Source organism: Branchiostoma lanceolatum, chromosome 14, assembly GCF_035083965.1.
Source record: "Branchiostoma lanceolatum isolate klBraLanc5 chromosome 14, klBraLanc5.hap2, whole genome shotgun sequence".
Lineage (NCBI taxonomy): Eukaryota > Metazoa > Chordata > Leptocardii > Amphioxiformes > Branchiostomatidae > Branchiostoma > Branchiostoma lanceolatum.
In genome coordinates this window covers 12,780,624-12,795,983 of record NC_089735.1, presented here as the reverse complement: position 1 = coordinate 12,795,983, position 15,360 = coordinate 12,780,624, and the positions used below count along the sequence as shown (strand labels likewise).

At 40.6% G+C, this 15,360-nt stretch overlaps 1 protein-coding gene across 1 annotated transcript in view; it reads right to left on the bottom strand.

Annotated features, from left to right (window-relative positions):
* LOC136448168 (leucine-rich melanocyte differentiation-associated protein-like) overlaps positions 1–11,932 on the bottom strand; it is a 71,992-nt gene extending 60,060 nt beyond the window's left edge. Inside the window, exons 1-3 of the mRNA XM_066447345.1 lie at positions 11,819–11,932; positions 8,123–8,215; positions 6,785–6,885 (exon numbers count right to left, since the gene is read on the bottom strand). Of these exons, the coding sequence (XP_066303442.1) occupies positions 6,785–6,885; positions 8,123–8,215; positions 11,819–11,896 (272 nt within the window). The 5' untranslated portion in view covers positions 11,897–11,932. The remainder of the gene's footprint in view (positions 1–6,784; positions 6,886–8,122; positions 8,216–11,818) is intronic.
* Positions 11,933–15,360: the final 3,428 nt, after the last annotated feature.

Sequence of the window (15,360 nt, the reverse complement as noted above, 5' to 3'; positions counted from 1 at the left end):
AAACACGCAAGCTACTGACAGTACCCATTCCTCACTGTCACGGCTGTACGGGCCATGATGGCTCCACTTTCTAGGTAGTGGGTATCCATTAAGAATATCTTTGGAGGGGGAGGGGGGTGCTAAAACAACACTAAATCACAAATCCTACTACATGCACTTTTTTTCTTGGTAGTGTCTTTTTCCAGTCATTTTGAAAATATATTTTCTAGACTTATTTCCCTTCTGTGCTAAAATTATGCTATCATTTAGCCTAAACTTAAGTCTTTCAGCCACAATCCCAAAAGCCGTATGATTGTTTTGTTGTACAAGGTTATAGAAGAGTACGAAAACTACAAAAACCTTTCCCTATTAAGACAGTTGAACGGTGTATAACACATTATTCAACCGAAGACTGTTCCCAATATGCCGTTGTAAACCTGTCCGACGACGTATGTGACAGGGGGCTTGGTGTCACATAAAAGTACATATTCTACTCCTGGCGTAACTACTATTGAGCACAAGACGACGTGCCCATGTGAGATGTATTGCCTCATTTGTGAAGTAGCAGCAACCTGTGCAATATGTATTGTCGAACAGGGAGAAAAATCAAGCTGCTCATTCTTCAAGATTAACAGTGACAGAGGAGATAGCTACCTTCATAAATAGCCCATGTCAATAGAAAAGCAGCAATCACTTCTGACTTGGCAATTCAGCAAAGCTGTTGGGAGTAATGTCTTTCCCTCTTATCTTCTTTTAGTGTCGTTTTTATGGATGCAAAATGTGACTTGTTTTATGCAGAAGATTTTTTTGTCTGTAGTCGTTCATTTCCAAATTATGTATATATTAACTTTTTTACTTTTCCTCTTTTCGATCCCATTTAGAAATGCTCAAACTTCGTGACAAGTTTTGATTGTACAATGAAAATTATTGTTCAACGTAGGAGGATGTTTCCACCATAGGTTGTTGACAAAACAAGTTATGAGTGGGTGTGTTGGTGACGATTTTCACCTTTTTGGCTAGGATATTACTTAATCAGCGTAGACGTATTGAAATCTAATCTTGCTACCTCTGAGACAACTTGCTAAGGAGTTGGTGTTTTTGGGGGGTTTGTTTGACTTGACTTGTTTGTTTATTGGTGGGTAATTCTTGACTAGATCTTGACTAGATCTCTCTAATTTTCAACTAATGTGGCATCATGTGGCGCAATCGGTAGGGTGTTTCGCCCAGAATCGAGAGGTCCCGGGTTCGAAACCACTGCTTTGCCCCGATGTTGTGCCCTTGGGAAAGACACTTTACACGACTTTCCTCACTCCACCCAGGTGTGAATGGGTACCTAACTTCGGTTGGGGACGGTCGTATTGAGGTCACCTGCTGGCGCCGAATGGCAGCCGCCCAGTCCCTTGCAACAGTTCGACAAAGTGCAAGTGTGGACACAAAATATGTATCTGTTGTGTATTATGTGATTGTAAACCCTGTGCACAGCAATTCAGCACTGGCTGCCATTGCAAGGATAACTATTGACCAATAAACCATTATTACTATTATTATAATAGTTTTCAACTATAAGTTGGTAAGTCTTTCAATATTGGGGCAATCCGCCTAGCAACTTTCTTTCAAACTGCAGTTACCAAGCAGGTCTGTCCTATAGTAACTTTGCTACCTTGGCAAAGGGGAATACAGTATATAAATATCAGCTCAAATCCCGCTCCTCTATCAATGGATTGCAGCAAATTGTAGACAGCACTTTAAGCATTGACATCTCAGCAGCCAAAAAGCTATATAGCCGGTGACATTGTACTTTTACCAAATGTCGCTCTGGCAATTCTACCACAAAGTACAGGACATGACTCAGAGCATTGACCTTCCACTAAAAGTGTGTTCTCTCCCGCCATCTTCATTAGCTTCCGTGCAGATTTTGGGGACACTTTGGCCAGGTGATTTAGCCCAGAGTCGCAGAGTTCGTAATCCCACATGGTGATTTAGCCAGCCTTAGTAGGAATGGGACTCGAACCCCTGACCCTAAGATAAAGCACTGGTCGCCGCTACAGTCCGGACGCACTCAGCCAGCATTACACTTCCTGGGTGATTTAGAAGCGAGCCGGTAGGTTGGTAATCCTGTCATCAATCCTTAGGCACCCCGAGCACAAACTTTCCCCGTCCCCGTCGTAATTCACTTTGGCCTCATCACTTGAAATGACTGTAATCACGATGATAAAGCCTCGCCGGAAAATCTACCCCTTCGAGGACAATGTAAAGTAGCCTGTTCTGACTACTTGGCCATTTCCTTGACTGGTCCATATTTTACCAGGTGGCTGTTACATGTATATTGGTAATACAGCTTACTGTAATATTTCATCCACAAGACTGTCTAAATGTCAGATCTCCCAGTGAAAGGATTCTAGCCCAAATGGACGGACCTGTAGAGAAATCTCCCACCCCGGGGTTATGATAAGTTTACTTCTCGGTCCACACTGTCGGGCACATTACCGCAGGACGGGCGCCGCTTTCTGTACTTCTTGTCTTCTTAATGGTACAGAATCTCCTTATAAGAAGTGAGTAATGTTATCCTCAAGAAAATGTCTTCTCCACTTGAGAAAGCGTTCCATCAAGGACAGCTTTCGCCAACCATGCCAGACTGGTTTATGTCAGGACACTTGGCAGCAATATCTTCTTACTAGCTTTAATTCCCGCTCATTAATACGGCACACTTTTAACTAACGCAGGTGAAAAATTACGCTTTTACGCAGAAAATCCCCGCCGACGCTTATGAGAATGCAAGCTGTTCATGTATTTCCTCACTTGCGTGCTCTCGTGAAAGGATAGCATCACTTGATTCTTTCACTATCTTTACCAGTGTTTACATTTACGTTTCATTTAACTACAGTTTACATGATAACACTAACATATGATAAAGGACACTTTAAAGAGACCATCTGAACACATCTTTGTCTCCAACAATTAAGTGCTTCCTTCACCCCTTCTCCTTCCTATACTACATAATCCCCGCATACAGATGTATTAAAACTTCACCCCCTCTTCCTGGATGACTAATTGACAAATGTAAATTCCCTCCGATCGTTATCGTTATTGCAATTTCACATAATCTCCAAATGCGCGAAATTGGAAATCCAAATACTTGGTTGGTTCATTTTCCGTGTTTATGTGATTCCGCTATCATCCGTCATCATTACGTCCAACCCCAAATGTGGGAATGTTCCGTATCTCCGTAACTAATTAAAGCTTGTTCGTTTGTATGATTTATATCACCCGCCAGCTTCCAAATAATCTTCTCCACTCACAAATTACACTTATAGCAATAATAGTCGATAAGCTGTGCCTTCCCTGACAGCAGCCTTTCCCCTAATCTTCGAAGGCACGCTGCTTCAGACATCGCGGCATCGAAGGGGTTAAGATCCCCGATACAATCCCAACATCTCTCTTTGTAGAAGAACATCATTCCACCTCCGATTTCCTGGTCGCGGGAAATGGTGTTTTGTGGCAGACGCCGAGGATCTTTTTGTGCCTGGAACGTCTCAATTTTTCAAAGCGGGTTGAGGTATCTGCTGGGTCAGGGAAAGTTCTTAGGGACAGAACTAATGACAGGCGGGGATAAAGGTGAAGGGAGAGGTTGCAGCGGGAAGACCTGGCTAGCTATCAGACTTCAGAATCTGACAGCACTTTGAAGAAAGTATTGACTGCCCTGGGATGACTAATTGCTCTACCAGTACCCATATTGATGACTTCTTTTTAAGTGTGTAATTGAACTTTTTGTCAGGGATGTGGATGGCCATCAATACATGACGCATGGGTCTACCGGAGCAATTTTTCTATTCTTCTTCTTTTAGGTCCACGGCTGCCCCCTGTGACATATTGGGAGGGTCATAATCCTTTCCCTGACAGCCAGGGCTATGCAAAATGTAATAGCAGAAGGCATAACCCTCCTCAGGGGCTGGGGGTCAGAGATTTATTGGCAGTGGGTACAAGGAGGTCTTGTGCTAAATAGAATTGTGATGTCATGAGGTGTCATTTTTTACATCCCTGTATAAGACCAAGTTCCCCTGAAGGACGGTAGACAATGGGAGGGTAGGATGATACAGGTAGGTACAGGACACCAGTTAGTAACATGGCTCGATACAAATCTTACTGTCTGTCACAACTTTCCAAAGTTTCTCACTTATGCTACAAAAGAAGGAAACTACTTCGAAGTTAAAGGGCAATGACCTGACACTTGAGACTACTGTACCGCATTACTGCCATGGTAGCAACTTAAGGGCGAACTTAAGACTTTACACAACAAGCTTTTGCAGTAAAGATCTACCAGCACTAGAAGTAAATATAAACACAGGCAAAAATCAGGGATACAATGCATGAAAATGTGTAAGGCCACACCAATTCAATTTCTTGGTTAACAGATTTTGTTTTTAAACTTTAGCACGAGGCCATTATTAAAACAGAAAGCTGGGGTGAAAACTTGTACCTGACAATGTTCACTCCCTGAAACTGTGTGCACCAAAGTACAAACTTTTCTCTGAGATTCTGTTTTCATGTTGATTTTGTAATCTAGCATTTTTTTCTAAAATTCTGTTAACCAAGAAATGAAATTGGTGTGGTCTAAGGTAAAAAAACATAAACAAACATAATTTGCAAATTAACATCAGTGATTGGCACAGATCATCAACTGTCAGGGATCCAAGTTTTAAATCACCCATCAAGAAAATTATTTGTAAAAGGAAGAGAACACGAAGACGGTTCTAACATAAAACATTACACACAAGTCATCATCATTCTTCACCATATCCAGAACGATTCTTGGACTCTACAAGTTAGATAAATCAATATTCATAATTGGTAACGACAACAAAATGAAAAATATGAATCCCACAAGACGTTATCCAGCCCTCTTTCAACATAACCTGAGAGATTTCCCCGTTAGAGTATGAGTGATCGCTACCACACATGATAAGAAAAAGCCAGGGGAGCTGCCATTTGTATACTTCTATGTGGGCCCATTTCCTACTAGGTCAGGCCTGTACCCCATACAGCGTAAGTGTAACTGAACTACCTGTTACTGGGGTATAGAGGACATCTCTTCGCATCAATCGTACAGTAATCCTAGGCCCCACTAATGTACTTTGCCCGCGTCTCCGGGAGTCATGCTGCGAACAGGAGGTCTGGCGAGATGTAGTTCCGTGATAAGTTTGAAAAATGGGCGCGATCGCGGCAGCGGGGACGCGTTGGAATGGCTACCCTGTGTGCATGTAGTGCTGAGAGTACCAGCTTTGTGTTTCAGCTGGGGTTTAGAAGCAATATGCTGCCAAAACATTAGTTTGAGTTACAGCATATAGAAACTGTAGACGCATCAAAGTCCTTCTACATAGAACAAAACTTCAGCGAGGCAGCATTTTTCATCCGAAAATCTTATTACCTGGATGACAACCTTCATCAAGGTACATAAGATTTAACTTGGTAAATGTGAAGTCAAGTATGATATAATCTGTTTTTGAAAATAAAACAGCTAATTAGCCCAAGTATATGTAAGGTTGCTGAGATATGGGAGGTCAGTCCGGAATTAAACTGGAAGTCCGGAATTAAACTGAAGGGTGTTAAACATGAAACCACCGCGAAGGGACCTGAGTCTGACTCTAGATGTAGTAACTAGGGACGATGTCATACCTTGTGCGTGGGACAAAAAATGAACACAACACAGCACACGTAATAACCAAGTTGCCGGTACTTGGTTATTTGTGTAACATGTGTCTATGTATACTAGTCATTAATCACACCATGTGACAAACTGTATGGTACACAATGCCGTAGATTATGGCTTGAAATACCGTGTATCCGTAGCACATGTTGTGCAAACAAAGTTGATTGATTGATTGACTGACAGCATATACACAATGTTAGAAGAAGAAAGGTTATCAAGTTTGATTTAACATCCTAAAAGTATGATGTCAACAAGGAGAGAATAGAAGCCCGCTGCAGGGGATTTTAGTAGAGATCTTAAAAAAACAATAGGACAGTTCAACCAAAATATTAACGAGACGGGTATGGTGTTGGGAACAGGTAGCCTTTCTACGTGTACTTCAACATTTAGGCTTCAACTTCAAGGCAAGTGAAGATTTTAGCATGTATCACTATTTTTAGTAATGATCTCCAAGCAGACGTTGGGGTAATCATAACATTTTCTGAGCAGCCAGCTTAGTCCAGTCAAATGTTACAATGTTCCATCCCACCTTCTGCTTGGAGTGTATCTATTCTAAGTCCCTGCATTTACCTAAAAGGGTCTGCATGGGGGGATCCTGGCAACCCTTAATGGTAAAGTTAGGAGGGCCAGCAACGCTCAACGGTAGATTCAGGGGGCCTGGCAACATTTAATGGTGATTTGTTATTCTGGATGGTTTGGGGAGAGATTTTATTAGATTGTTCCGTTGTATCTATGAGGTGTCTGGCTAAACTAGTCTATGAACACTGACACAACCAGACACTCTATTGTGACTTTTGGGCATAATGTGATACTTGGAATTATTGTGACCAATAATTATTCTTTGCATCTAATCTACTGAAAAAGCTTCACATTGAATTAGAATGGGCCGGCGACAATAGATTAAAAAATCAAAATAGCTAACTTATTAAGTTAAGGTAAAGGAATACAGATCCTCATCGAAAGCGCATGACTGACGTGACATATTGGCCTTGGACTTCTTGCGTTGAAACATAGGAGCAAGTACAACCACTGCCTACTGCCCTATGGCATAATCAGTATTTGGAAAAAAAATGCAGGAATAAGTAAATAGAGACATACCGGATCCGGTTGAAGCTCAGGTCCAGTCTCTTGACAAACTGGCCATACTCCTGCCCAAGGAATTCGGGGATTGCTTCGCACTCATGACCAAGATATGACAGCTAAAAAGAATGTAAACAATATGATGATAATCAGATAAGAAGTTTTGTCAAGACTTTTGGTTTGTGAACACAATCAAGCTTAATTTTCACTGGATAGTGTATGTACATGATTTATTCTTTATGGCATAAAATATCAACTTAAAGGCAGGCTAAACTTAATTTCGTGAAGCATACTGCAGTATGTTAAATATGCCACTAAGACCAGTTCTGACTTCTTTTACATGAGTCCATGATAGATTAGCGTTTTTACAATATTTGAAAGTCGCGGTGTAGTGATGTAATACTGGCGATGTCCAAAGACCTTTGACCTTTGTGACGTCAGATTCCGAGTCGGCCACACCTGCACCATAGGAAATGCTCCAGACGCCATGTCTCCGACTCGGAATCTGATGTCACAAAGGTCAAAGGGCTTTGGACACCGCCAGTATTACATCATCACACCGCGAATTTCAAATGTTGTAAAAACGCTAATCTATGATGGACTAGTGTAAAACAAGTCAGAACTGGTCTTACTGGTATATTTAACATACTGCAGTATGCTTTACGAAATTAAGGTTAGCCTGCCTTTAAAGACAGTCAGAAGGGAGTCACCACATTTAGTTTCGGTTGCACTTCTCCAAATGTAAACAAGCTGTTTGATATAATTACTTTAATGAAGATGTTTCATGATTACTGATGTAAGTGATTTTCAAGATTTTCAAGTAAAATTACTATGAACTTGCAATTTTGCAAGTTAAAAATACAATTTTTGTATTCCATGAATGCATGGGAACAAGCTACACACACACACACCATCATCTCATATCATAAAATACACTGAATTTTGAATAGATTACATGTAAAATGTTTAGTCTTCTGATAATGCTATAAAAGTTGCAATGTCAGGCTGAGTATGTATGTACAGCAAAAGCAGTTACATATCGACTTTGATATTGCAAGTTAAATTTGCAAGTAGAATTTTTGCCAACTTGCAATTTTGCAAGTAATCCCAAAAAAGTATTTCGATCCCTGCACTAGTAACAAATTCTTTTGGACATGCTTGGGAGAAGAGGGCCATTGTAGATGCCAGAGCCATTACTGTGCTAACGTCAGCAGAAGAAGATGGAGGAAAAATTGTACTCTGACCAAAACGTCGCTCAAAATAACAGCTTACCACAGTAGGCTTACAAACAACACGATATTTGAAACCAGAGAACACTATGGTAGATCAGTATCACCACATGTAACCTATAACTACCTGTGTTCCCTCTAGGATAGGACCAGAGTGACCATTTTCCTCAGCCTCTAATGCAGGAAGCTGTCTCTCCATGACTTCTTCTCCCTTTTCCACCTGGAGAAAAGGGGCACAACAGCAATGTTTTAGAGCAGTGTTCAAAATAACCACCTGTAGTCTGCAATTTGCAGAAAGATTTCCAACATTGCAGAAGTACAATTAAACAACCTGCAACTTTGCAGAATGAAAAAATCAGGCTTTGGATTCGATGGTCCTCAATTTAGGACTAGCGGCGCTGTGTACGTAAACTGAAACCTGTGCCGCGCGAACAAACTACGCAGAGGACGAGGTTTTCCGTGAGGCTTTTTATCCCATCCAGTGATATTATTTCAATTTTTGAAATTCTATCTTTTTCTTTTTTTGGGGCCGTGGCTGTGGATTTTTGTCACTGGCCGTGCGATCTTGATCACGCATCAGATTCAGAACACTTATTCCTGGCAAGGATATCATTAGGTTGGGAATAAATAGATAAAGACGGTTATAGTATGGACTCTAATGGAGGCCTGTGTATTTGCAGAAAGTATTTTCAAATTGCAGAACAAAATTTGGACATTCTGCAATATTGCAGAACACCGGAAAAAAGTATTTCTACCACTGTAGAGGCTTATATTATAAGTTAAAGTGACTAGATGATATCATCTCTTAAAATCACTCTTCGTCCTTGACATGGGAAAGGTCACAAAGAAAGAAGAGTTGAAAGGTATACTATAAGGTCAACTTTTTAAACTTTAAGAGAGCATGCAACCTTTTTATATATATAGTGACAAGATCACATAATCTCTTAAAATCACTCTTCGTCCTTGACATGGGAAAGGTCACAACGGAAGAAGAGTTGAAAGGTATAAGGTCAACTTTTTAAACTTTAAGTGAGCATGCAACCTTTTTCTTTCTTGCTGGAATACTTTTTCTGTCAACTTGCTTACACATGTCAGATTTCCATAAGTAGAGATCAAAATTTGAATATGATAATAAGGGGCATGAAGTAAGTGAGAATAGAGAGGGAATTTGGGAAGGTCCCATATTTGGGGCATGTAGCACCTGTTCAGTCGCATATTAAGATGTTTATATCAGCAGCAAAAGTGAGAAAAGTGAAAGTGATCTTGAACCAGTTTAGCTCAAATGAACTCACTAAACAGTTAAGCTAGTCTTCCACTGGATGTGACAGTGAAGACAGATGTCATGTACAGTACATACAAGTTTAACGTCCTGTTCGCAAGTAACAAAAACAATACATTATTGGCTCCACCCCTGAAGTGTCACCAAAAAAAACAGCTCAGACAATGTTAATTATTTCAAATACCACCTGCCCTCCCCATGTACCTGTTTTTGAGACAACGGATGCTCCGATACAGGCCATGGCTGGCTGTGTCTCACCCAAACTCCAACACAAACAGAGCAGTCATTACTGTCTGTCTTATTTAAAGCATCCCCTGTACTGGGCCTCTCAGAGCAAGATGTCACATCACTGTTTGTTTTGGGAAGGGAGGACTCATCCGAAGTGCTGCTACTCAGTCGTCCACTCTTCCTCGTACATGCCAGGTTATAACTTGTCACTGGTCCATCCTGTTTACTGAAGTGCGGTGCCTGGTGGCGGCCGTCGGTGTGGTAAAACAGAGACAGAAGCTTGTCCTTTAGAGCCTTAGCTGCCTCCAGCTTTTCCACCTTCCTGTAACACCCCTTACACAGCCATCGTGAGGAAACACGTCGCTCGTTGATTGCCACGTCGAGAACAGCCTGCAGACGGAGGTGAAGTTTACGTCCAGCGGTGGGATCGGTGTGTTGAAAGATGTTGTAGTAGCTGTTTCTGTCTCGAAGGTCTGTGGCAGTCTTACCGCAAACCACACAGTGGACAGACTTGTCAAAATCTTCACTGGCCCTTCTGGCTGCCATTCTCATCTTGGGAATACTGCTGTCATCATAAAAGACCTTGAAAGGCACTAGCTGAGCCACTACCACCCTTAGCACACATTCCTTTAAAGGAAGTCAGAGCATCGATAAAGCTGAACTTAAGTTGAAAAAGAGCCAAGAATAACAAAGATCCACCAGTCTTCGACCTTTATTATCTTGTCTTGACTTCATATATTGCAAAATGACTGAAATTTTATAGTAAAAATCACACAATATTGCATCAATGTGCAATGAAGTGCAAAGTACCCCTCTCACTTCATAAATGTCTATTCAAAATCTTTAGTCACAGATAATAATAAAGTGACATTACAGTCAACATATATCAATCAAATAAGAGAAGAAAAGAGTTTTAATACCTTTTATATTATTTACAGACACAACTTTTGGAAAGAACTTTGTTGGTAGATCAAGTTTATATTATATCTATCAATCATTATATCAAGGGAAAGTGATAAGCTCAGCTAGCAAATGTTCATTGTAGCAAACAGGTTTACTTGTCAAAAGTCACAGTCACTGTCAAATGTTCATTGTAGCAAACAGCTTTACTTGTCAAACATCACGGTCGCTGTCAAATGTTCATTGTAGTAAACAGGTTTACTTGTCAAACGTCACGGTCGCTGTCAAATGTTCATTGTAGTAAACAGGTTTAATTGTCAAAAGTCACAGTCACTGTCAAATGTTCATTGTAGCAAACAGCTTTACTTGTCAAACGTCACGGTCACTGTCAAATGTTCATTGTTGTCAACAGGTTTGTCAAACCTCACGGTCACTGTCAAATGTTCATTGTAGTAAACAGGTTTACTTGGCAAATGTTACGGTCACTGTCAAATGTTCATTGTAGTGAACAGGTTTACTTGTTAAAAGTCATGGTCACTGTCAAATGTTCATTGTAGTGAACAGGTTTACTTGTCAAACATCACGGTCACTGTCAAATGTTCATTGTAGTAAACAGGTTTACTTGTCAAATGTCGCAGTCACTGTCAAGTGTTCAATGTAGTGAACATGTTTACTTGTCAAATGTCGCAGTCACTGTCAAATGTTCATTGTAGTGAACAGGTTTACTTGTCAAACGTCACGGTCACTGTCAAATGTTCATTGTAGTAAACAGGTTTACTTGTTAAATGTCACAGTCATATTTCAACCTTCTTCCTAGTGCCATAGCCTTTTGGCACAAAGTTTGCATTGGTTACTGTGCAGGCAGGAGTGACGGGACTAGGTTTTCCAATCATAGAATGTGTGTGAAACAAGAATTAAACTATACTTCCTTCATGGAAAAATGCACTGTCATGATGGACCCGCTGTAGTTTCCTATGACGCTTTTTCTAACATCTAAGGGTTACTGTTATTGATGTAGTTACTGATTAGTTCAACTATATAGATGTCACCGATGAAGACTATGGAAACCCCATGGAAAAACATCAAAGTGTCAACCTGAGCTAAGCTATCACAGATAGCCCTACTAGCAAAATAGCCACTCGCAGATTTAGAATCAAGATCTGCAGCAGATCTAGTAAACAATATATCAAGTCCCTGTGTACACCGTGATTCATCTAGAACCCATCATTTGTTTAAACAGTTCCGTGCCACCGTGGTAAAATCATTAGGATATTTCACAGGTTGCATCAAAATAGTTTCGCCCCCCACCCACCCTATGCTTCAGTAAAAATAACACACTTGGCAAAATACCAATGTCAATATATGTCAACATATCGAGTAAACAACACGTTAGCATTGTTTGATTTGATTTTTTACCTCGTATCCCGCTGCAATGTCTTCAAATTCACCGATGTTTTTCGTGATTTTCGTATCTTCATTATTTTCGTCCGCCATTTTGGGTCATGTGACACTATGAGACTATGCCATTACAACATACAGGGGTGCCAAATTTGTTCTACAAAAACATAAAGAGTATTTAAATAAACTTCACCATGGTTTTTTTTCGTAAATCAACTAGATTATAGATATTCCCAACAGAGGTTTCAAAAATCTACAGTTTACCTGTCAAAAAGTATAGGTTTTATAGTGAAAGATCATTGACCTCAATATTTGCGAGGGAGTTTGAAAAGTAAGCTGACATGACGTCATTCTTTGTCTTGCTATCTTGTGATCATCATTCAGTCATGAGACAACTTTCGATTGTGGAAGAGAACAAATATCAATCAACCTTCTATTACCAGTAGTTTTGGTTCTTAGATTCATAAAGCGTTGAAAAACTCCACTGACCGTTAAAACGTAAATAACATGTTTGATTAATGTAAATATTGACCGTTTTCATGCGTCACGTTTTGCACTATGGTCCCATATACTGATATAGTGATAAAAGTTCGTATCTAGTTTTCATAATAACCTTGTTAGTCAAAGGACAATGTGTAAAGATAAATGCGTCATTTGAATAATTTATTATTACATATATTCATATGTAGCGCTACCCAGGGATAGAATACTGCAGAAATTTAGATCTAGGCGTCAACATTGATATAAAGATAATCAATGAAGTTGCGTTTTCTTTTCAAATCGTGAACATGAAAACACTGAAAAGTAAGCTTGTATACAGTATCAGATATTGTCGTAAAGTACTTCTTGACAGTCATATTGTCGGACTAAATCTTCACAGAACAGTGTGTACATCTTCTGAAGCAAGGAGGTTATCTCTGTTCAAAACGCCTTGACATGATTGAAGGTGTTTCGAGTCGAAATTGCGCCTTTTGAAAACCACAGTTTTCAAAGCTACATGTAATAGACAGGGCCACTCAAAAGTCTTGAAATTGAATGAATAAAACCATAAAACCTCCTTGATAAAACCGATTTTCTCTTGCAATAAGGGCGTTCTTTCTATCAAACTCAAAAAATTATGCTAATGTTACAGTTCATGTCAGACCCCATGTCACCGTATGACCTAGTATGTGTGCTTAAAAAACTCTCTTATCAACATAACGTCCTTGGTATGACAAGAAAAGTAGGTCGACATGAAACAAGAGCACAAGACAAGCCAAGGACGTTTTAGCTGCACGCCGCGATTTTTCATAGATAACAAAGCTTGCAAGATACCCTGACTAACAAAAGCGAAAAAATGATATAACTTTAGTCAAAAATTTTCACACCCTCCTCTTTGATGATTGGATCTAGGGATAATGATGACATGTGTATAAAAGAAAGGTGTTTTTTTCATACCAATGTAGTGTCAAAGGTCACCTTTGTACCATGCCGACAAAATGGGAATGACGTCACAAACCAAATGGGGTCACTGTCCGATGCATAGCAGGAGGCCCCTTTACCACCAGGTGACAGCACAGATTGTGACAGCTTTTGAGTAATCGTGTGTCCACTCTTTAATTAATGATGACCCCAATTATGTGATATAACTTTACACATATATTGGATCATTTGCACCTTTTTGCTAATTTCGTCAACTCCGACAGTTATTGATCATGATTTCTACTACTATATATAACCTACTCTCCAAGCAGAGGAGGGGTTTCGGCTGGTTTTTGACGTGTTTTCAGGCGTTTTTGTCGGGCTTTCTTCTTTGTCATCTTTTTTTTTTGTATCACCTAAAAGTACGTCAAAAACCAGCCGAAACCACTCCTCTGCTTGGAGAGTATATATAACCGCCTTCTCACTCCTCTATGTTAGTTTCAGGAACCGAGGAGCTAGTATACGTGTCTGAAATTAGCTGTTCTTAGACCATGTGCGACAATCAATTGAGTCTTGTAGAAACGTTGTATTTACATGTTATACAACAACAATATATGAACTTTGAGCTCAACCTGAATGTACTACTACTAGCATTAAAACACTGCGCTTTCCTACCGTGGTCCCATTTTGTCCACGAGAATGATATGTTTCCAACATAACTTAATTAGTGCCAGTTGCCCTCCTTATCTCTATGGTGTTTCGATGGGTAATGGTTTCTGCTGTCCTACTTGACTCGAGGGCCTTCCGTCAAGCCAAGCGTCGTGCCAATGATTTAACAAAACAGGTGAAATCCTTATCGTGAGCATTTCATTACTATCCATTAGCAGCTACGTGACAAAAACAGCACATAGATGTCTGGCAAACCAAAAACATTATAATGTCCTTGATCTAATCAAGAGCTATCTTATATCATTATTGCATTAAACTGGGATTATGCGCAATTGACCAAAACTAGGGCACATAACTTCAACTTTTCATCTTTTTCTCAGCAATATTATCAGAGGTTTGCCAGATTGAAGAAAATGTTGGGGAATGATTGGGGAATGATTGGCCTTATCATCTTTTTATCGTTCTGCAAATCGTAATCGCCATTAAGTCCCATTTAGGGGTCAGTAGATCTACCAAAGATTTGCGAACTATTAGTATATTATCTTATTTCCTGTTGGGAAAAGCTACTAGTATGGAACAGGAGAGTGAGCTATTCCAAACCGGGTATGGACGCTGTGTCAGCGACGCCCGTGGCACCGAAGGGACCTGTTATAGAGACTCACTTCACCAAGAATGCAGTCGGGAAACTTTCTGCCAAAAAGGAGTGAAATGTTGTCTGTGGGTGCCATCCCTGTGTCGTTTATCAATGCCCAAATTGTTTTGTGCCGCCGGTGCCGCCCTACATTCCTCTGGCGCAAGTCCCTCTTCGCACCGGGCTACTGTGATCCGCCGAGCCGCGATAAATCATGCACACCCCGGGGAAAATTTACAGGGTCTAACTCTGTGAAGTGACGGGACTCCATGTGTTTTAGGTTCGAACATAGCCAGGGGTTACAAAACGTTGAAATAAAACGAAATCTCCCCCTCTAAGAATATCATCCAGGGAAAATAACTAGCATTCCTAGAAGGGCACGAGCGAACCTCTCTCCCATAAGTCATGATGTTGATGACCCTATGGCATTCCATGATTTCTTGCATGCAATAAAAGCGAAATTGACAAAGAGTTTTTAATCCGTGTGTTTGCTGTTAAAGACTTCCATTGTGCCTGTGAATGCCCTACTTGTCCAGGGGTCATTGTAAGTTCATTTGTAATCGTCGCCATTTGAATTGGGGACAAAGGGCCATATTGTCGGCAACCATGAAAAAGACTAGACGACAGGACCTGTCTACAACTAACCCCTGGTGACCCATCGGTCCCCGGTAGCTTGCGGCAGGACCCTTTTCCATCATAATCTAGCTGACAACGGGCTTCCGCGAAGGCACCTGCCACCGAGTGCCCCTCCTCTTCTTCCCCCTTGGGTCCTCCACAGAGGGCATCCGTCGGTCAGTCTGTACCGGCGCTAACTGGGTCTTCCCCGGGTGAACTTCTGACCTAAAGCTGACCCCAAGAA